At 31.6% G+C, this 21,353-nt stretch overlaps 3 protein-coding genes across 7 annotated transcripts; all 3 read left to right on the top strand.

Moving 5' to 3' along the window:
• Positions 1 to 1,611: 1,611 nt before the first annotated feature.
• Positions 1,612 to 12,614, top strand: LOC132908838 (ATP-dependent 6-phosphofructokinase). Of its 5 annotated transcripts, XM_060963200.1 has the most exons (18): positions 1,633 to 2,325; positions 3,748 to 3,868; positions 3,958 to 4,109; positions 4,176 to 4,365; positions 4,440 to 4,650; positions 5,766 to 5,874; positions 6,358 to 6,546; positions 6,643 to 6,833; positions 6,900 to 6,975; positions 7,405 to 7,431; positions 7,547 to 7,567; positions 7,843 to 7,944; positions 8,010 to 8,216; positions 8,700 to 8,852; positions 8,947 to 9,271; positions 9,345 to 9,567; positions 9,638 to 9,800; positions 10,743 to 12,614. In XM_060963200.1, the coding sequence occupies exons 2-17, from the start codon at positions 3,775 to 3,777 to the stop codon at positions 9,777 to 9,779; spliced, it is 2,412 nt and encodes an 803-aa protein (XP_060819183.1). In that variant the 5' UTR covers positions 1,633 to 2,325; positions 3,748 to 3,774; the 3' UTR covers positions 9,780 to 9,800; positions 10,743 to 12,614. The 5 variants fall into 5 exon arrangements, with proteins under 5 accessions (XP_060819182.1, XP_060819186.1, XP_060819183.1 ...); XM_060963199.1 differs by lacking the exons at positions 5,766 to 5,874; positions 10,743 to 12,614 and adding an exon at positions 4,849 to 4,957 and having other exon boundaries at positions 1,612 to 2,325; positions 9,638 to 10,329; XM_060963201.1 differs by lacking the exons at positions 7,547 to 7,567; positions 10,743 to 12,614 and having other exon boundaries at positions 1,634 to 2,325; positions 9,638 to 10,329.
• Positions 12,615 to 13,065: 451 nt separating this feature from the next.
• LOC132908841 (translocating chain-associated membrane protein 1) lies at positions 13,066 to 15,081 on the top strand. The gene is made up of 7 exons (XM_060963206.1): positions 13,066 to 13,352; positions 13,665 to 13,841; positions 13,935 to 14,050; positions 14,124 to 14,336; positions 14,413 to 14,522; positions 14,601 to 14,888; positions 14,971 to 15,081. The coding sequence occupies exons 1-7, from the start codon at positions 13,221 to 13,223 to the stop codon at positions 15,066 to 15,068; spliced, it is 1,134 nt and encodes a 377-aa protein (XP_060819189.1). The 5' UTR covers positions 13,066 to 13,220; the 3' UTR covers positions 15,069 to 15,081.
• Positions 15,082 to 15,525: 444 nt separating this feature from the next.
• LOC132908836 (putative uncharacterized protein DDB_G0282499) lies at positions 15,526 to 19,640 on the top strand. Its single transcript, XM_060963195.1, has 3 exons — positions 15,526 to 16,057; positions 16,140 to 16,343; positions 16,412 to 19,640. Exons 1-3 carry the CDS (start codon positions 15,973 to 15,975, stop codon positions 19,546 to 19,548), a joined length of 3,426 nt encoding a protein of 1,141 aa, XP_060819178.1. The 5' UTR covers positions 15,526 to 15,972; the 3' UTR covers positions 19,549 to 19,640.
• Positions 19,641 to 21,353: the final 1,713 nt, after the last annotated feature.

Raw genomic sequence — 21,353 nt, 5'->3', positions numbered from 1 at the left:
CTATTTGTATTTATCATCGATCATCGTAATTGTAAATTATAATTATTATAAACGTTTACACGAAATAATAAATTCTGATAAAATGTCTCAGAAAAGCCATAATCTCGATTGTCCTGCTTTCCAGTATTATCAAGTTCTGGAAGGACAGTATATTCTATATTGAGTCAATAAGTCCAAAAACATAATAACGCTTACATCCTTAACAGTATTTTAAATACAGATTTTGAAAACTTGATTTCGGAGGCTAGGCCAACGTAAGCACAATGTTCCTATACAGTAAGAATTCTTCGTTACAATTAATATTATTATTATTATCGTTTTCATGCTCGCTAGCTTCGTCATAATTTATCTTCGGTAACGTTGATTCGAGATCCATCTTATGTAGATACTGAAAAGAATTAGAAAATAGGTAAAAATAGGTTCGGTTGAAATGAAAATTGTTTGATATCATTTTCAATGCTGATTCGAGCGAACAAAAGCCTAGAAGTGGAGGGGATTGGTTTTTAATAAAACAGATTGTGTATTAACAATACTCACTTAAATTTAACCCTCTTGAAATAAAGGAAAAAGCAGTGTTGCAACATTTTGGTAATCTATATTGAAATTAAGAACTTAGCCATTGAATGGGTTCGCGATGTCTTTGTACATCTTGTTAACTTTCAAAGTTTATACGAAAATATGTATGTTTGTATATTCGACTACGAAAATATAGTAATTTAGTTGGCTTTTAATAAGTATCCGTATGTAGATCCTTACATTCTTGTGTCGCGTCATAATTTTTTATTTTTGCATACGTGCTTGCACACGTGTATTTTTTTCAAGAAAGGAATCCTACTGCGAAATAATTATACGAGCCTTTACACATGATCGACGTAGTTGATAAAAGAACTTTCTATTTTCTTCAAATATCTAGATTCTATTTATTTCTTTATCGTTCAGTTTTCTTTTTCTTTCTTTTCTCCAATGCAACCGATTATATAAGATCGAATCGGTCTAATAGTAGTTCACGATATTTCGACATAACATTTTTTGTTCCATCGTGCTCTGTACTAAAAATATGAAGTCATAGGGCAAGATAACGAAGTGCATATAACGAGTACTTGCAAAGTACTTGATTTAGTTGCGTACTATTTTTTGCTCATAGGGCTGTTATCCAAATCTTGACATAATCGCTGGAGATAAAAAACCAACGAAATTGGATTAAAGTAACAGCAGGTAATAAAATTTACGAAAGAAGTAAAACAAAAAACTGATTTGTTAATAATTTGTTTGATAATCCGATGGATCAATTACAGCTGATTTTTTAAAGAATGATCAATTTTGATGAAATTTACCGCTAAAATCCAAAGATATTCTTTTTATGTGTCGTATAAGGATATCTTATTACACCTTAAATTCGTGATAATAATATTGATATTGTCACGTGTAATTTTTTTCCGCACTGTTACTGATTTCCTTCTTCAGAGACAAAAATTCGTTACTTAATAATCTGATCATAAATCAATCTGTATACATGTATATATATATAAGACGACATAAAAGTTTTCTATAAGTAATTGATGAAATTTTGATTTGTTAAAGCAAAAGCAAATAGATAGTATTTTTTGACTTCTGTTCTTTTCAGTGACACGATTGAAAATAAAAATAACTAAATGTCAAACAACATTCGTAAAGGAGCCGTAAAAGTACATATTTATATATTGTTATTTATGACGTGCAAAGTTCATTTTATCTCAGATTATTATTAGAATGAATTACATTGTCTTTGAAAGGTCGTATGTCAATAACTATTTAGTGAAAATGATGATTGAATCCATAGGTTAAGTGGAGATGTTTTGCTGTTTTATGTGTGTGATCGAAATAATGAATACGTAGGAAGTTTTTTTGTAGAATTTATCGATCTTTGCATATAGCATATAGCAGAATAGATAGAAATTAGCTTTCTTCCAACAAAAAATAGAAGCAGGCAAAATTATATAAATTTTTAGTAAGCAGAATTTAAAATAGTTTTCGTAAAATAAATGCAGCGGCAAGAAAATATCGTACTGGCTGCCTATGTACCACTAGCACCATCTACGGCCACTTCCTAAATTTAATTTTACATAGACGGAGGGGTGAGAGCTGGATAGCAAATATTACTGGTGGGGGACTTCGTGCTGAAGCACACGTAAAGGTCACCTTCAGTTTTAGTTGGACTCAAGACGCGAAAGCGGTCTCTGCTGTTTAGTCAGAACATCGTAGGTCTACAAGTATAGGAAATTTTAAAATCAAGCAAGAATTGTCCACATTCTAATCTTTATTGGTAACTGGACGTATATTTGTTCGGTGAGTTGAAAATTATTGAATTTTCTTTACGTATACACATATAAAAGTACTTTTTATAGATAATAAATAACTAAATGACCAATTGTCAGTGACAAAGTGACGTTATCTTGTATACAATAGACTATCGTTCAATTTTTTAATAAATTTAGCTGCTCACCAATCTACACATTGTTTAAATTAGTTTTTATATATGAATTTTACCTCATATGCAAATGAAGTAATCCCAATGATCTATCCTATACTCAATACTAACATCATTATTCCGATGTTTTGATGCACAACAGATTGAGACTGTGCTAGATTCCATTGATTCTTGGAAAACATGCTATCTTATTTTAAAATACGAAGGACTGCCGAAGATGTTCCGTGTTGTAACGTTCTTTAACATTGTTCGTGTATTCGTTACACTTTTCATTCTTCGTCCTTGATTAATTACTATCTTATGTGAAATAAGTTGTTATTCGACGAAAATTCGATCTTGTTATTTTATATTATATTTATTATTTACTTTGTCATTGCGCGTTAATTCTTGTGCAATGTATGCTCATACAGAAAAGGCTATTACGGTATATTGTAATATGAAGAGTGTATTTCATACATGCATAAACAATGATTGTTACATGAATGTTTGTAACGAGTTCCTTAAAATGAATGAGATGCTACTATGTTCATGTTATAACAAAGAATAGAGTTGGTTTATAATGTAAATAGTGTTTATTATTTTAGGTTACATATATTATGCAGGGCATAAGAATTTATTTCTTAATGTCTGTTTAAATTTCTTGTATGTTCACTTGTATAATATAATGTCCATAAAATATGATGAAATATGTGTTTGCACAACAAAAGAGTCCAAGGAAGAAGTTACTTCTTCTCATGTTCCAATCCCAAAACAAAGTAATATGTATTAAGTATAGAATTTATTCTGTTATTAAAACATAAATAATAATAATTTTGAGAAATAATATAAATCTTTTTATCAGATGACAAAGAACTTAATTTCTTAAAAGATAAGATTAATTTTTGTATGGCATGTACCTCAGTTCCAAGCATAACAGAAAATAATATTGATAAAAGTTCAATATTATTTGATATTCGAAAGGAACCAAAAATTCCTCTACAAGTGAGTTAAAAACTTGGCGGATATAACACATTCCTCTTCCATATATTCTTTGTACTTTTGTACTGGATTGATACAAAATTGAAATGAGTGTTTACGAGAAAATATTTTGATTTGCTATTAAATATTCCTCTATATTTCTGTTGTGACAATGAGGAAGATCATGATCTGATTGTTAGAAAAAAATAATATCAATCTATAAAATAAATTATCATAAGCACTTATTATATTATTAGATAAAGGAATAAAGTGAATTTTTTATCTAAAGATAAGTAAATAGTTACAAAAAAGTTATATTACAGGGATATACTTGGTATCTCGCAGCAAAGATGGCAGAAGAGGCAGCAGCACAGAGGTTTATAAAACCTGGTAGTCATAAGGGTAAAGGCCTTGCAGTCTTTACTAGTGGAGGTGACTCTCAAGGTAAAAGATCAATTAACTGAAATAAGACAGGAATACATATTAATTGATATTTTATTACTTAAATTTTAATAATAAAACTTATCCATTAGGAATGAATGCGGCAGTTCGAGCAGTTGTCAGAATGGGTATTTACCTAGGTTGTAAAGTTTTTTTCATCAATGAAGGCTATCAGGGTATGGTGGATGGTGGAAATAATATTGTAGAAGCTAATTGGTCATCTGTCTCTTGTATCATTCATAAAGTATGTATTTTGTTTGTCATACTTTTATTGCAGCTTTATTCAAACTATTATAATTATGTATTTTAGGGCGGTACAGTAATAGGATCTGCTCGTTGCAAAGACTTTAGGGAACGAGCTGGTCGTAGAAAAGCTGCAAAAAATTTAGTAACTCGTGGAATAGCTAACTTGGTTGTAATAGGTGGTGATGGTTCGCTTACTGGTGCAAATTTATTTAAAGAGGAATGGTCAGATCTATTAAAAGAATTAGCTGAAGCAGGTAAATAAAAAACCGATATTTTTATTGTAATATTACATTTTTATGTATACTTTACTAAGATGCTGTTTCTTTAGGTGAAATTACTTCAGAACAAGCAGAAAAATACCAACATTTACATATTGCTGGTATGGTAGGTTCTATCGATAATGATTTTTGTGGGACAGACATGACTATTGGTACCGATTCAGCGTTACATCGTATTATTGAGAGTATCGATGCTATTGTTAGTACTGCATATTCTCATCAAAGAACATTCATAATGGAAGTTATGGGTCGACATTGCGGGTAAGTTGATCATTATGCTTTATTGGTGAAATGCTGAGAATTTTCGTTTCTTAAATAAATCAAAAAAATAATTGGTTATTTAGTATTTCGAAGGAATTTAGTATTTCAGCACTAAAAATACTCAATCACAATATTTTATGAATTGAAGGATATCTGTTTTCGTATTATTTCTTACAAATATGACAACCTTTTGGATAGGTATTTGGCAATCGTGGGTGCCTTAGCAGCAGAGGCAGACTTTGTTTTCTGCCCGGAATCACCACCTCCTGCTGACTGGCCTGATAAATTATGTAGAAAATTGGAGCAGGCACGTTGTTTAGGAATTTTCTAAATTTTTTGTTACAGTGTTATTTCCCCCCCTAATTTAGTTTAACAAATTCAATAATTTGTGTTTTCGTCTTCCATGTATTTTTAATTGCTTAATTCTGTTGTCAGTGTTACACATATTCCTTCTCACCTTCTTACAGTTAAGCAGAATATTAAAAGAACCAAAAACTTCGTTTGTAATAACTTTTTAATGTAAGGATAGGGACAAGTTTTAATAAAGCAATTCAAGGTAGTGTGAATATAATGAAAAAATAAAAGTCTTTCAGGTATCTGACGTTAGCTTCGAGTTTATCTTCTGAAGCATGCTATTGCTTTATACCTGAAGTACCGCCGTCAGGTGATTGGGTTGAGGAACTTTGCAAAGCTGTGCAACAGGCACGTCCTTGATCAATCATTATACTGTCTTTAACGAATCATGCTTCCCTATAATATTAAATTTATTAGCCAGATTATATTGTATTGAGTTCATTTTTATTCATATTAAACGTGTGTCTGCTCCTTTGTCAAAATAGTTAAGTTATCAAGAAGAATAGGAATATATTAGTTTTTGGTCATTTATATTATAAATTCCTCTCAGTTTTAAAAGTTCGTTACCAATACTAAACAAGAATTTAAACTTTCTGCAATATTGTATTTTTGTAATGTTTTACCAGTAACATTTTTCTTTATTTATCTTCACATTTTTTTCAATAGTTTAAATTGGACCTGGCCATTTTACTATACTATAGTTACTGTGTTATATGTGTAATGTAATATTTTTAGTTGGCTTTTATAACATACTATTACAGTTACCTGGCTCTAGTGGCAGCCATATGTTCCGAAGCTGATTATGTGTTCATCCCAGAGTGGCCACCTGAACAGGATTGGCCAAACAAGCTGTGCAAAAAGCTATTACAGGTCTGCACATCTTTTTTTTTTATTTTTTAAACAGTTCTATAAAACTATTTACTTTTCTCATTGCTTGTAATATCACAGAATGACTCCTTGCTTTAAATTTATGCTCTTGTTTGCTGTTTGCTGCTATGCTGTTTCATGAGTAAGAAGAGGAATATTATAGATATTTTAATCTTAGTTTAGTTTATTTGCTTTTAATGGTAAGCTTATTATAGTTACAATATGTTCTTTCAGAGAGTTCCATGTTCCATGTGTAACGTTTAATTATTTCTAAAATTAACTAATTAAATGTTTGGCATGTTTATAGGGGATAAATTGGAACATTAATGTCATTAATTTCTATATTATTACCTTTTCTTTCGCCTACGATTTAATTTCTTTCGAACTAAATTTTCTTTGTACACGATCTTTGCACTTATCTATGTAACTTTCAATTTATCTGTACGTATTGCGTAAGATTATAAAAATTTAAAATATATTTTTTAGGAAAGACTCACAGGACAACGACTTAACATTATTATTGTGGCAGAAGGCGCAATAGATAGAAACGGCCAACCAATTACTGCTGAGAAGGTTCATAAAGTTGTTGTAGACAAACTGCAGCAAGACACAAGGATTACAGTTCTTGGTCATGTTCAAAGAGGTGGTAATCCATCAGCTTTTGATAGAGTTCTGGTTAGTTATTGTATAAGTATACACAATACCATGATGTTCTTTTCCAATAACGTATTAAAGACAAAAGTATTACATTAATTTAGTAATAACTTATAGGGTTGTCGAATGGGAGCAGAAGCAGTAATGGCATTGATGGAAGCGAAACCAGACACTGAAGCATGTGTTGTTACACTGGATGGTAATCAAGCTGTTAGATTACCTCTTATGGAGTGCGTTCGTCGTACTAAAGCAGTAGCACAAGCTATGGCTGATAAAAATTGGGATCTTGCTGTTCAACTTCGCGGAAAGTATGTTATCCATACTACATACTGAAATAAAACATTAATTATATTTCATTTTGTAAATATTTTTAGGGGATTTGCTCGTAATTTGGATACATATAAAATGTTAACCCGTTTGAAAGCACCTGTAGATCACGACCCTAGTAAGGTAATGTTGCAATTTTGCATATAATATAAAGATTAATATGAACCTAAAGCCTTCTATCAAACTTTTTGAATATAAGATTATTAAAATAATAAATATGAAATCTGTTGAATAAATATACAGGTTGTTTCCGAAATCGTGGTACGATCGGAAAAGAGACGATTCCTGATATCCAAATAATTTAAAAGTATAGAATAAAGATTTTTCATATGGAGTTTTGTTTCGAAAATCAAGTCTGAATATTCATTACCGAACGTTTACTATTCATGAAAATTCGTTTCGAATTATTTTCTTTCTGTTGTATCACGACTGCGGAACATCTTACATAATGAATCATACAAAAAACATGTGAAGGTTTTTAGTTCTGGTATCTAGAATATATAAAAAGTGAAGATTTGCCTATATTATATTTTCTATTTAATGCTGCTTCAGGAAAGTAATGGCCCGATATTAAAAAAGGTAAATCTGTGTTGAGAGAAGAAAGTATAAGTGTATATATTTTTTGCTGAATATTAAATTTTAATGCATCATATAATAGCCTTTCTAACAGTCTCATCTATTCCTTCTAAATTAGCAATTCACTTTATGTGGACAAGTGAGTTAACTAACTTCTAAATCTTGATGTTATTTTCGTTCTCTTTTGTCTGTTTCTTTTCTTTTATTTCTTTTATTTCTTTTATTACTAAACAAATATAACATTGTTATAACCTGTAATAAGTGTTTCTGCTAGATTAAAAGAAACCACAAGCACACTAAAAGTCTTGATATCAAACATTATGTTAAATTGCAGAATGCATTTGTTTTTTATGTGCACGCTGCATGAATCAACATCAAATATGCCCACAATATTGACGCCAAATTTTATTACAGCAACACTATACGTTAGGTGTGATGCATATTGGTTCACCTTCTTGTGGTATGAATGCTGCGGTGCGTTCTTTCGTTCGGAACTGTATATATCGAGGTGATAAGGTACCGTCTTTAAAATGAGTACATCCTTATATAGTAATACAAGATCTCATGTTACAAACTTCCAGGTATATGGTATTTGTGACGGAATAATGGGCCTTATGGCTGGAAAATTTAAATTGATGGATTGGCCTTCTGTCACTGGTTGGGTAGCACAAGGTGGTGCTTATTTAGGAACTAAACGTGCCCCACCCAAAGAGGAGCAGTTGCCTCAAATTGCTCAGAGACTTAAAGAATACGGAATTCAAGCTTTGCTCATCATAGGAGGGTTTGAGGTAATGGTTCTTTAATTCTGTGAAGATCTCGGTTATAATAATTCCGTCATAGATCGCGGTGTATTTATGGTATTAATGATTTTAATCCGTGTTGCAGTGCCGATTTTTATATAAAAATTATTACAAATTTCATTTTATTAAAACAGATACTATTAATAATTATTAAACCTAGTATAGATATTAAACATTAATAGTAATAAGGATAAGAAAAGGAACAATTGTATAAGCTAATTAGAATTCTTCATTGATGGACGCGTAAGAATCGAAAAACATTCATCACGAATAATATTAGTACGTATGAAATATAGAAATTTCTCACAGAAATAATATATTCCTATGATACACATATACAGACTTTTTAACAAATTCTGTATGTATCTGTCAGATTAACCGCGATCTCTGCAGGGTTAAAGTAATTCGTACGCTGTCTTTCAGAATTTTGCTTACTATTATAATGTGATATTGTTACTGTTTTTCTAAAAGGGTTATCAAACAGGACTTACCTTTTTCAAAGCTAGGGACAAGTATGAAGAATTCCGAATTCCTATTGCTATGATTCCGGCGACTATTAGCAATAACGTTCCAGGAACCGAGTTTTCATTAGGTTGTGACACTGCTTTAAATGAAATTACAGAGGTAGAATTTTTTACGTTGTGTATATGTTTTTTCATAATAGAACTATTGGTATAATGTTTCATTTAGTCAACAAGTGTATCTGTGTTATTCTTAGATCTGTGATCGAATTCGTCAATCGGCGCAAGGTACAAAGCGTCGAGTATTTATTATTGAAACTATGGGTGGATATTGCGGTTATTTAGCTACGGTCGCTGGATTAGCCGGAGGTGCTGACGCAGCATATATTTTCGAAGAGAAGTTTAATATTAAAGACTTAAATCAGGATGTCATTGCGATGGCAGCAAAAATGTCCGAAGGTGTACAGAGAGGTCTTATTTTGAGAAATGAAAATGCTAACTTGAATTATAATACAGATTTTATGCAGAGACTTTTTAGCGAAGAAGGAAAGGGTCTATTCAGCTGTAGAATGAACATTATTGGTATATTTTTAACAATTGATACTATCTTATATTTCAAATAACAATAGATCTCAAGTTACAAAATTTTTTATAGGTCACATGCAACAAGGTGGTTCACCGACTCCATTTGATCGCAATTTGGGCACAAAAATGGGATCTAAGGCAGTTGAGTGGTTTACCGAACAATTAAAAAAATATAGCAACGATGGCAGTAAGATAACAACGATGGATGCTGATAGTGCAGTTATGATTGGTATTGTGCGAAGACAGTATAGATTTACGCCGTTTACAGAACTTATTGAAGTTACGGATTTCGAGTAAGTAACGGGAATGTATCGCAGTTGTTTTTCATCGGAAATGTGTACTTACGTTTCGTAAAATTTTTAGACACCGTATTCCGACATATCAGTGGTGGATGAAATTACGGCCATTACTCAAAGTTTTAGCAAAACACGAGTCTACATACGAGGAAGAAGGACTTTATATCACTGTAGAAGAAATGGATCTTGATAATGATCCTCTTGTATAAATTACATGTATGTGATGAAAGGTAATGTTCCATAAATATGCAGTGTTAATTGTAGATTTTGTTAAACAGTATTGTATGGCATTATAATAATTATTTTCCGTTGTTATTTGCGGGAGAAAAAAGAAAAGTGGAACTTCAGATATACAATCGTAAAATTTAATATTCTATGAGATTTAGTATAGATTAACTATTTTGGCAATCGGCATGAAATCGCAATGTGTACATGCACATATGTATACCTATCATTTATAGATTGGGTTACTCAATAGCGAAATGCGCTCTAATATAACTTAATCTCCTTAATGTGAATTGTCTTAATAAATAGTAAATTACTGCATATTATTGACATAATCAAGAGTATAGATTAATATTTTGTTTAAAAAATAGTGAATTTATATATTTTGATTGCGGCTTAAAATTCAGCAAGAAGTAGGAGGTACAAAGATAGTACCTGAAACATGAAGGTAAACTATATTTTAGTAATATAAAAGAATGAAACAGGTAGTAAGACATCGTAACGAGCATTTTCATTGATGAGAATAAAAAATTACATTCTTGTACTGAATGTACAAGTATATATTGTCATTGCCATCGGTACGCGTGTGCGCGCGTACACACATATACATAAACCTGAAAATAGAGCAAATGAAAATATAAATACCTATTAATGTAATGTAAAACAGCGTTTAAATATTATAACATAATCAAGGAACATACAAGATAATATAATTCTACACGAATATGACGATAAAAATTAATACAGTTAACGATTTTAATCTCTCAATACGACATTCGAGTACAATAGCTTCCAGTCTTAGATTTTATGAACATTTTTAACACATTTAGCATCAGATTTGTTATCCTTATCTATTTAAAATCTTGATACCACTCACAATAATTATATTGCAATTGTATTAATCTTAAAAATGCATGAAATTTTTGACACTTAATTTTTTCTTGTAGCTTTAACAGAAATTCATCAGTATGGCAACGCTTTTAGAGGGTATTATATTCTACCCTTTCTAATACTGTTGGTTGCAATGTGAACTAAGAATCGAATTACAGCTTTCATGGCTATTTTACGATCTTGCGAGTAAATTTAGGCTATATTTGTGGTCTATTAAGATATAAAATTAAACTTAATGTGGCATCTTTCTTAAATGAAAACTTATCATTTGATTTAGCTTTACCTATAGCTATGAAAAGCTATTTGAAGAATATACTTGTCTACCTCAAAATATAATTTGCAACGACAAGCGATACTTAGGACAAACTAAAGACCTAAGTCTTACTGGTTGCATATAACGTTAAAAGGTTTCGCTAAGATTTAAGGCTTGTGACCACAGGAATATTTAGATTTAATTCGTGTTATTATTATACTCGTGTATTATCATGTGTATTCATCTCGACAAGTCGTACAGATATTAAACTCGATATTGTTTTCTTGGATGTAGAAAAGAACAATTTCTACAAAATTTTAGAATCGTAAATTTTTTTAACATTAACGATCATGGTATTTATTGAATTTATCTCTCTTTTAAAAACTTGATAAGATGATGTTAATTAAAGTTCGGTGATACAATTAAGAAACACATAAAGAAGATTTTCAAGGAACTGACTGACACGTCCATTTAATATAAAATACTACAAGTCGTGCTTCGATTTACAATGTTGCAATATTAAAGAACGTCTACATTTCTCACTACCGTTTTTAGAATGTAAACACGTTCGTCTAAGTCAACAACAATCGGATCAGGATATGAAATATTTTTATTTGAGATACAGAACAACGTCTCACGAACATAACATAAAATAATCTAATTTATATTTGTCATTGAATCCTAAACTAGTTTAATACAGCAAAATTACGTGTATATTTTAGGGAGGATAATGCATGTTGTTTATTTAAAATTGTTGTTGTAAATGCAAATGATTTAGCAATATACTGAGACAATAGATGTTGTTGACAAGCATATGAAAGAAAAAATATTATTCGATATAAACGAAACTGTATCTGTGAAGATAACACTCTCAAAGGGTTATAATGATTCTCGAAGATATCCTCTTTACATTGCCTTCGCATATTACGTATGATTGTTAAAAATATAAACTTATTATGGCCTAATCAATGGAGGATCTGCACTTGAAATTTAAATAGTTATCAATACAAGAGTGGATGATAGAAAAAGTATCGGATATAAAGGAAATTGTAAAAATTTATAAGGATAAACAAAAGTAATATATTATAAAGCATGTGTAAATAAGTACACCGATCCGCTTTTGTGTATGAAAATAGAACTGTTACAACACACACAGACACAAGATGTATTTTATATAACTTTAAGTATAAATTCCGAATTTTGATCGTATATCATATGTGTTCATTTAAGTGCATCAGAGCAGACAGATTATCGTTCCACTGCTAAGCATGCTAATACAAACATATAATGTACAAATACACAAGCGTTAATATCATACCACTATGATTAACTAATAATATAATGAAAATATAACGTTGGAAGAGTATTATTTTTACGATTACAGAGGTATATTTTCGACTCATTGTTGATCAATGAATTTTACAGTTTATCTCTGGCATAATATATATGAAATTTAGAAATTATTTTGTTCCAATATTGAATTGTTAAATATGTATTTTCCCTTTACCGTCACATAACTATTAACATATTTATTTATAGATAAATATTTAAAGTGTCGCGAAATATTTGTGGTGATTGCATAGTTTTAACAATAAATGCATAGGAATATGTATAAGAATATTGTGACCACTAAAAATGTACCTAATACTATTAATAAAGTGTATCTTACAATGTTTCCTGTCGTATGATTTAATATTATTGTTATATTCGTTAATTTTATACACATGTGAATAATTTATTATGTATAGGAAATTGGATATTGTTTATAAATGATTTTTAATTATCTCTTCATCATTAGTCAATAACTTTTTTTCATAGAAGTTTTAGAAATACATATATAACTATTATTTTTGATCCCTGGATCAGGCTGATCATCGCACTTACAAACAATAGAACATCCGTATAATAATGCATAAAATATTGTTAACTGTGATAATTTTCATTATATGTTAGAAAAAATTAATTTTTCAATTAATATCACAAGAATATGAGAAATATATGCATACCGTATAATATTGACCGAGTTATATATTTCAAAATTTTCCTGACTTACGTGGTGCCAACAAGTAAAGACAGAAAGCGCCACATTGTTCGATGTTGGTCGCATGATTTAATCTATTGCTTTCCCGGTGCGACGTGTGTTGCGTTGTTGCCTATAGTATATGTATATATACTATAGGTTATTGGTATAATTGAGTACACGTTGGATTATTTGACGGTACTTCCAATAAGTCGTTGACGCGTGTGGTCACAAGAACGGTACTTTTAATCGCGGAAAATAATGGTTGCAGTAAAAGGTCGCAAAAGTTCAAATAAAAATCCTCCTATGTTCAGTCATGAATTCGTTATTCAAAATCATGGAGATATTGTTTCTTGTATGGCTATAATCATCCTACTTGGTTTACTGATGCAGGTCAGTATTCAGTTTCTTCAATTTCAATGATATTTTTATTTAACTCGTACATATTTTTCAAAGTTCGCTAGCGATGATTTTCTTCACCTTTATGTATTTTACTTTATGTTCGAAGAACAATTTATACCTAATATTAGTTCCAATTATCGTTAGTTCGATAACCATATGTTATTTGTCATTGCCATTATTTGTTAACCAATACGAATATATGTAATAAATCGAGCTTAAGTGAAGTTATATTAACGTAATATTTTTGATTAACACAATGTTCGCTTACTTATACACTGCTATAAGTTGTAAATTATTTTTTAGGTAACAACACCATGGACATATACATTTATTGCTATTCATCACAATATAACTTCAGATATTGAAGATCCGACTATGCCAATGAAATATACTACTGGTTGGAAAGATGCATGTGCTGTATTTTTCTCTATCTTGATAATAACTGTAATGCACGCCGTATTTCAAGATTATGTTTTTGATGTAAGATGCATTAATTTATATTTTCTTTATTCTAAATATTTTCAATAAAACCGTTACTAACATTTATATTTTTCTTTTTTTTTTATTTTTCAGAAAATTTCAAAACGTCTACATCTTAGTAAAGTAAAACTTGCTAAATTTAACGAATCCAGTCAACTTGTTTTATTTTATATACTGTCTCTTATATGGGGTATAGACATAATTATCAGGTTTGTTATATCAAATATAAATATAATCATTTTTTATATAATTAAATGTAATATAAATTTATGATTCCTTTAGAGAGGACTTGTTATTAAACATAACTTTATTGTGGAAGGAATATCCTATGCCAATGTCTTTTTCCTCAAAACTGTTCTTTATTTGCCAACTTGCATATTGGTTGCATTGTTATCCTGAATTATATTTTCAAAGAGTAAAGAAGGAAGATCTATCTTCTCGAGTTGTACAACCAACTATTGCATTCTTTTCCACTGTTGCAGCTTATATCTTTAAGTATGATATACATATTTTTCTATGTAGCATACAATATTAATTATATTATTTTCTAATACTTTCTTATTTTATACAGTTTCCAGCAAGTAGGAATATTATTATTAGTTTCACATTACATAGGAGATGTTATGCTTCATGGAGCTAGGCTTGTACATTTTGTCGGTAAAAAAGAGGAGGTGACAAAAAGTGGGTATAATTTCATTAGATATACTGTTTTATATAAAATTACTTCTTTCGTAATATTCTACAATTATTTTGTTATAGTGGCATTCCTCGTTGCTAACTCGATATATGTTTTCGTACGCATAGTAACGTTGACTATTGCAACGTTAGTATTTCTGTATGGTTTAGGCCAAGTTGAAAGTGTATTCAATTTCGCAACTGGAAATTTTAATATTCCAGTCATAAGATTTACAGCTTTGACCTATATCATTCTCTTCCAAACGTACCTTTCTTATGTATTTATTTCGAGGCAACTCAAGCGTGCCCGTGAAAATGTAGTTCCTGTACAAGCAACAGCGAAATCAAAACAAAAGCCAAGGAAAAAAGAAGGTAAACAAGATTTGAGGAATTTTCGTATCGTTAATGTACACTGAAAGTATTAATTTTAAGTACAAAACTGATTTTTGTTTAGGAAAAAAATCTGCCACGTCCGAGGATGACGATTTGCCAGAAGTTGACCAAGCGACTAAGAAAAATCTTAGATCCCGTTCATCTACGAAAGCTAAATAAATATGTACTAAAGCGAGAGATTTTTATCTAAGGCTGATCACACGAAAGTACCTATTTCATTTATCTATGTATGTATCATAAATAAGGTTTTCGATATTAGTATTTATGAAAATTTCCATTATGTTAATATCATTTTAAAATGCGAATTACCATGTGACCTTCACGTGTAGTGACGTACATATTTCACGTTTGTATTAAGCGTATATGAACTTTAGACTTTGTATGTAAATGTTTTATAATTTTACATGTTCAAGAGCATAATTTACACAAACTTTCCGTTTATGCTCCGAAATCAGTAACTGTGAATGCGATTGATTTAATAATCTTATATGTATGATATACTTATACTTCTATGATTATGTATGACTATGCTTAATAACAAAAAAGATATAATAATAAAGCTTAAAATAACATCGCATATTACATTTTGATTTTATTTACATATATTTTATTTTTCATTATATTTAGTGTATTTACTATAATCAGAGTTGAATAGGGGTATCGCTGATGATCATGGAAAAAATTTAGCCAAAAATACGCTCTACGAGTTGCCTTTAGCGGTCAAACGGCCGAACCACACACACGCACATTTTTTGTTTTGGTGATTTTGGCGGTAGAAACATGCGCGAGGAACAGAGCGCACATGTGAGGAAGAAACGTATACACGGAGGAATGTGCGTTCGTAGTTTCGTACTAATTGTATCAAACATATGTAATATACTAACTTATATTTAGAATGGTTAATCATTTTATTTTGCTATTTGGACTATACTTTTAGTTATCAGATATTAATAGCTTTATAAGAAGGAAGATATAAATAAGAATCATAGAACTTTAAGTGCTGTTATAACACGAAAAATTATAGTTTTTGTAAAAATGTCACATATTTAAAATATTATTGAAAATGGCTAAACGAAAAAGTTTAAACAAACGTCGGTCTAGATACAGTTCTGCTATATTAAATTCCGATACGGATATTTTTGGTGATGGTATGTATTCGTTTAATAACTTCGTTTAGGTTAGGTATTTATATTTTGAAACAGTATACATACTATAGTGTTTATATTTCAGAATATCCATACTGGTGGAAAAGGTTGGAAGACACCTCGTTAGCGCAACTATCAACTGACTCGAAAATTTTAAATGAAACTAGTCGTCATTTAGATTCTAATTCACAAATAGAAACAAGCCAGGTTACAGGTGAATGGTGGAAAATATTAGATGCTTCAAGTATTCCAAATTCTCCCAAAATAAACAAAGATATCGTAAAAAAAAGTATGTTCCTTTGATCTATGATGTATATGTTACAAAACTACTTTTTATTAATTATGATATTTTATTAGATTCAGCTAACAATGCACTGATGTCAGAATCTGAAGAAGAACTTGAAATTGCAAAAAGCAAACATCATTTGCGTTCAAAGACGAGAAAAAGCAAGGATAATATTTTTTTGAACGTTTTAAAGGATTCTGTAACAACCAAGTCAGACGTTAAAACGGAAAATAATAACGTAATAACGTCAGAATCCGAGGAAGAACCGGAAATTGCAAAAAAAAGATATCATCTGCTTTCAAAAGCGAAACAAAGCAAAGATAATATTTTTTTGAACGTTTTAGACGATTCTATGACAACTACGTCAGAAGTTACACAGAAAAATAATAATGTAGTAACGTCGGAATCTGAAGGAGAACCTGAAATTGTAAAAAGGAAATTTCCCTTGCGTTCTAAGGCAGTAGAAAGCAAACATAATGTTTCCTCGAATATTTTAAACGATTTTATAATAACTAAGTCAGATGTTAAAAAGAAAAATAATAATGTAGTCACGTCAGAATCCGAGGAAGGATCTAAAATTGCAAAAAAGAAAAATCGTTTGCATTTAAGGGAAAAAAGAAGCAAAGGTAATGTTTTCTTGCATGTCTTAAATGATTCTATGACAACTAGGTCAGAAGTTATGAAGAGAAATAGTAATATAGTAACGTCGGCATCTGAAGAAGAGCCTGAAATTGCAAAAAGCAAACACCATTTGCGTTCAAAGGCAAGAGAAAGTAAAGATAATATTTTTTTGAACGTTTTAAACGATTCTGCAACAACGAAGTCAGACGTTAAAAACAAAAGTAATGATATAATAATGTCGGAATCCGATGAAGAACCGAAAATTGCAAAAAAGAGATATCCTCTGCATTCAAAGGAAAAACAAAACAGAGATAATATTTTTTTGAATTTTTTGGACGATTCCATGACAACTACGTCAGAAGTTACACAGAAAAATAATAATGTAGTAACATCGGAATCTGAAGGAGAACCTGAAATTGCAAAAAGGAAATTTCCGTTGCGTTCTAAGGCAATAGAAAGCAAAGATAATATTTTTTCAAATCTATTAAACGATTCTGTAAGAAGTAAGTCAGGAACTATACATGAGACTAATAATGTACCAATTTTGGAATCCGAAGAATCGAAAAATGCAAAAGTAAACTATTCTTTGCGTTCTTTGGCCACAAAAAGCAAAGATAATATTGCCTCGAATATATTAAACGATTCTGTAACAACTACGTCAGGAATTGCACAAAAGACTAGCAATACACTAACGTTGGAATCCGAAGAACCTAAAAGTGCAAAAGGAAAACATCTTTCGCGTTCTAAGGTAACAGAAAGTAAAGATAATATTGCTTCGAATATATTAAACGACTCTGTAACAACTACGTCAGGAATTGCACAGAAGACTAACAATACACTAACGTTGGAATCCGAAGAACCTAAAAGTGTAAAAGGAAAACATCTTTCGCGTTCTAAGGTAACAGAAAGCAAAGATAATATTGCTTCGGATATATTAAACGACTCTGTAACAACTACGTCAGGAATTGCACAGAAGACTAGCAATACACTAACGTTGGAATCCGAAGAACGTAAAAGTGCAAAAGGAAAACATCTTTCGCGTTCTAAGGTAACAGAAAGCAAAGATAATATTGCTTCGAATATATTAAACGACTCTGTAACAACTACGTTAGGAATTGCACAGAAGACTAACAATATACTAACGTTGGAATCCGAAGAACCTAAAAGTGCAAAAAGAAAACATCTTTCGCGTTCTAAAGTAACAGAAAGCAAAGATAATATTTTTTCAAATGTTTTAGACGATTCTGCGACAGCTAAGTTAGAAGTTATGCAGAAAACTGGTGAAAAAAGTTCTAAGAGTAATTCTGCATCAAATAGTGGAACAGTTGCTAACGTCGAACAATTAAATAAAATACAAGGATATAGTTTGAATCACAGTCAAAAGACTGATGATATTTTAAAATCAAAGTCTAATATTTCAAAGAATAAAAATAATGAATTACAAATGACGACAAACTACTTAGTTCCTGCAATAACCGAAACATCAGTTTCCAGCGAAACAGAGTCGAATCGGTTCGTATTGAATTTTGAGGATGATTCTATACATTTTGCGATACCAAAAGCACAGAGTACAATACTCGAAGGTAATAATTTGTCTATACATAATAGCACTAAGGAAAGCGATAACAGTGACGCATGCCGTAAAACATTAAAGTGGAAATCAAAGTTGTTAACAAATCATAATAAGAATGCGAAGAAGAATTTATTTGAAACTGTACTTGAAGATCAAGAAAGTACTATTAAAATAGGAGGAAATGCAACAGCCGATGGAATAGCAGAACATTCACTGAAATCATCAAAGGTGTCTGAAGCACTACATCTTTCTCGATTGTCGTCTTCTCCTACCAAAAAAGCAATTTCGTCTCCTTCGCGACATTCAACGATGGTCAAAACGTGTACAAATGCACGTAGCGACGAGCCAAAAGGCCAGACAAGCATCAGGCACTTTCTGATGTCGGATAAAACATTGCCGACGTCGCAAAAGTTTTGGGATAAAGAGAAAGTAGATGGAATAAAACGAAAATTAGAGAGGGTGAAGGAACGAGAAATAGCTCGTATGAAAATGGATAGGAACAAGCAAGAAGTTCAAAAGAAGTTGCCTTCGCGGGAAGAAAAAATAAAGGAAATTGAAAAAAAGACAAAGTCGACATCGCAGAAGCAACGTCCTATTAAACAAGTCCATAAGGCTTTTTTGGTGAACGGGCGAGCGTACAGGGCCCCTCGGCTTCCCCGTCCTCAACACTGGATTACCGATCGTCTTTATAAATATTTGTGGAAGTGTATGGAACCGAGATACAAGTTGGAAACTAGAGTGGTTTCTGAAAAATTTATACATCAGTTGTCGAGTGTAACAACGTTGATCGCCAAACGTAAATCATACTCGAATTATAAAGCTGAATTGTACGCGTTAATGAAAGAAATGGCACGGCTCGATATTATTCGTACTCGAAACGATTTTTACAATTTTTGTCATGATTTCTTTCCCTATGAGCTTCGCGTTAAAACAGTGCCAATGTTATTACCTGGAAACAAGAGAAATATACCATACGACGCGGACAAACTGCACAAACCTCTTTTAGTCCCTTGAACCTTTGTTGTACATGACATCGACACTGTTACATTTAACGCGACTCATACCACCCAATATAAATAAATATATTTTCGTTATGTTCAAAGGAAGGAATCGATCCGATTTATTTCGTATCAGAACGTTACTTACATTTTATGCCCTAATTAAAGTGATCATTTTTCTCCATTGAATCTTTGTACGTAGAATGTGTAAAAAGTATTTATAAATAAGATGGAATAAAATGTAGATGTACATTTGGTTATTTATGTAATTTGAGCTGGTATTTTAGCATTGGTCAATCGATATTTGAGCGCGTAAATCAATGCGAAGCAAGGCGTGTGAGGATCGAATTGCGACGTTTCCCACGGAACGGACATTCAGTGTTCCAAAAGATCAAAGCTTCCCTTTTCCCTTTTTTTCCATTTTTCCTTTATCCACGCGTCCGCTATACAGTTGGACCTTGTAGGTATCTATGTTACCAGTACAGGTGTACATAAGTTCGCTTCTACCTTTCCACAGGTATACAAACTTTCTATTCCTCTTCGTATCGATAAGTATCGATAGATAGTTTATCGTTGTTTCGCTGACTTGTCGCTGAAAGAAATATTGTTTATTATCACGCTGAAAATGATTCGCTCGGATGTTAGCGACTATTTCTGTTTTCGGTTTATTACGGATCAACGCGTGACGAAAATCACAATTCTATAAATATTTGTGACAAGTGCGTTTGACGTAATGTAATTCCAACAATACGTGACATAGTGAAAAGAAGAGTAGCAGATTAAGAATGGTTCTCTCGGATATACGTAACATATTGAGGTTAGTAAAAGTAGTTAAAGAACGTCGATACTGCGACTTTTGACCCTCGTTGAACGAATAAACAGATTTCCCTATCGTCTCTCCTATCCTTGTCCTTTCCTATTGTCAGAGAGGCACGTTTGTTTGCGAAATTTCTCGAACTACGAGGAAATTTTGTTCGATCGATTATAACGCGATCGAACGACAATGGTATCATATTGATGATTTTCGGGAAGGCAGAAAGTAGGGCGGTAATCGTTGGATATACGATATCATCGGTTTTCTCCCCCCAAACGAAAGGAAGGGAATACAAAGACGGTGTTATACTTGGGAGAGCTGTCTTAATTAACCGAACGAATCTGACCGAGTCTCGTTTGAAGTTTAATCTCTAATGGAACAGCCGTCGCAATTAGGTGAGACTTATTTTGCGCACGCCATGTCGTGTATAATGTTTGAGCGAGCATCGGGGGACACGTGACACGGCACGCGTCGCTCGTTACTCTATCGATATCGGCGATTGTTTCCTTTAAAAATGATTACGCTTTTTTACGATCTTTTATTTCATCGATACCCTCTTTCTTCCCTTCCACGTTCTTTTCTTCGTTGAAAATATACAACTGCCGTTTCTTTTCCGAAAATTCGATTTTCCTCTTTTTTTTTTAAGAACGTTGATATGCTTTGACCGATTAAGTACGTATATAGCTCGTCGAATCACCGAACCACGTTCAAAGTATTACGTTTAACCAGGGTGAAAAAAGCGGGTGGTTAGACACCGCTGTCGGAAATATTTGGCACGTGCCACGATGATTTGGTTACTTTGCTTGTTCGAATATACGAAGATTAAAAACTGACAAGGCAAAGGGGATACGAGGATGCGTGACGCATCTTTGCGTAAAGCATCTTTTTCTCTTTTATTTTATCACGTTGTTACTTGTATCGAATTTCGTACATGCTTCCTACATATATTTATGTACATATGGTATGGTAGGTATACAGGATAGCGAACTAGTTTCAGGACAATTCAG

This window comes from Bombus pascuorum, chromosome 7 (assembly GCF_905332965.1).
Source record: "Bombus pascuorum chromosome 7, iyBomPasc1.1, whole genome shotgun sequence".
In the NCBI taxonomy this organism is placed as follows: Eukaryota; Metazoa; Arthropoda; class Insecta; order Hymenoptera; family Apidae; genus Bombus; species Bombus pascuorum.
The sequence above is the reverse complement of the archived record's forward strand: the minus strand, read 5'-3'. Positions and strand labels throughout refer to the sequence as shown.

Bases quoted from the DNA above. Each gene is read 5' to 3' on its own strand.
- LOC132908838 (XM_060963200.1), top strand. From the start codon at position 3,775: ATGGCAGAAGAGGCAGCAGCACAGAGGTTTATAAAACCTGGTAGTCAT. The intron at 3,869-3,957 runs GTAAAAGATCAA...CTTATCCATTAG, and splicing joins TAGTGGAGGTGACTCTCAAG to GAATGAATGCGGCAGTTCGA. The intron at 6,834-6,899 runs GTATGTTATCCA...AAATATTTTTAG, and splicing joins GCTGTTCAACTTCGCGGAAA to GGGATTTGCTCGTAATTTGG.
- LOC132908841 (XM_060963206.1), top strand. From the start codon at position 13,221: ATGGTTGCAGTAAAAGGTCGCAAAAGTTCAAATAAAAATCCTCCTATG. The intron at 14,337-14,412 runs GTATGATATACA...TATTTTATACAG, and splicing joins GTTGCAGCTTATATCTTTAA to TTTCCAGCAAGTAGGAATAT. The intron at 14,889-14,970 runs GTAAACAAGATT...ATTTTTGTTTAG, and splicing joins AAAGCCAAGGAAAAAAGAAG to GAAAAAAATCTGCCACGTCC.
- LOC132908836 (XM_060963195.1), top strand. From the start codon at position 15,973: ATGGCTAAACGAAAAAGTTTAAACAAACGTCGGTCTAGATACAGTTCT. The intron at 16,058-16,139 runs GTATGTATTCGT...TTTATATTTCAG, and splicing joins TACGGATATTTTTGGTGATG to AATATCCATACTGGTGGAAA. The intron at 16,344-16,411 runs GTATGTTCCTTT...ATATTTTATTAG, and splicing joins CAAAGATATCGTAAAAAAAA to ATTCAGCTAACAATGCACTG.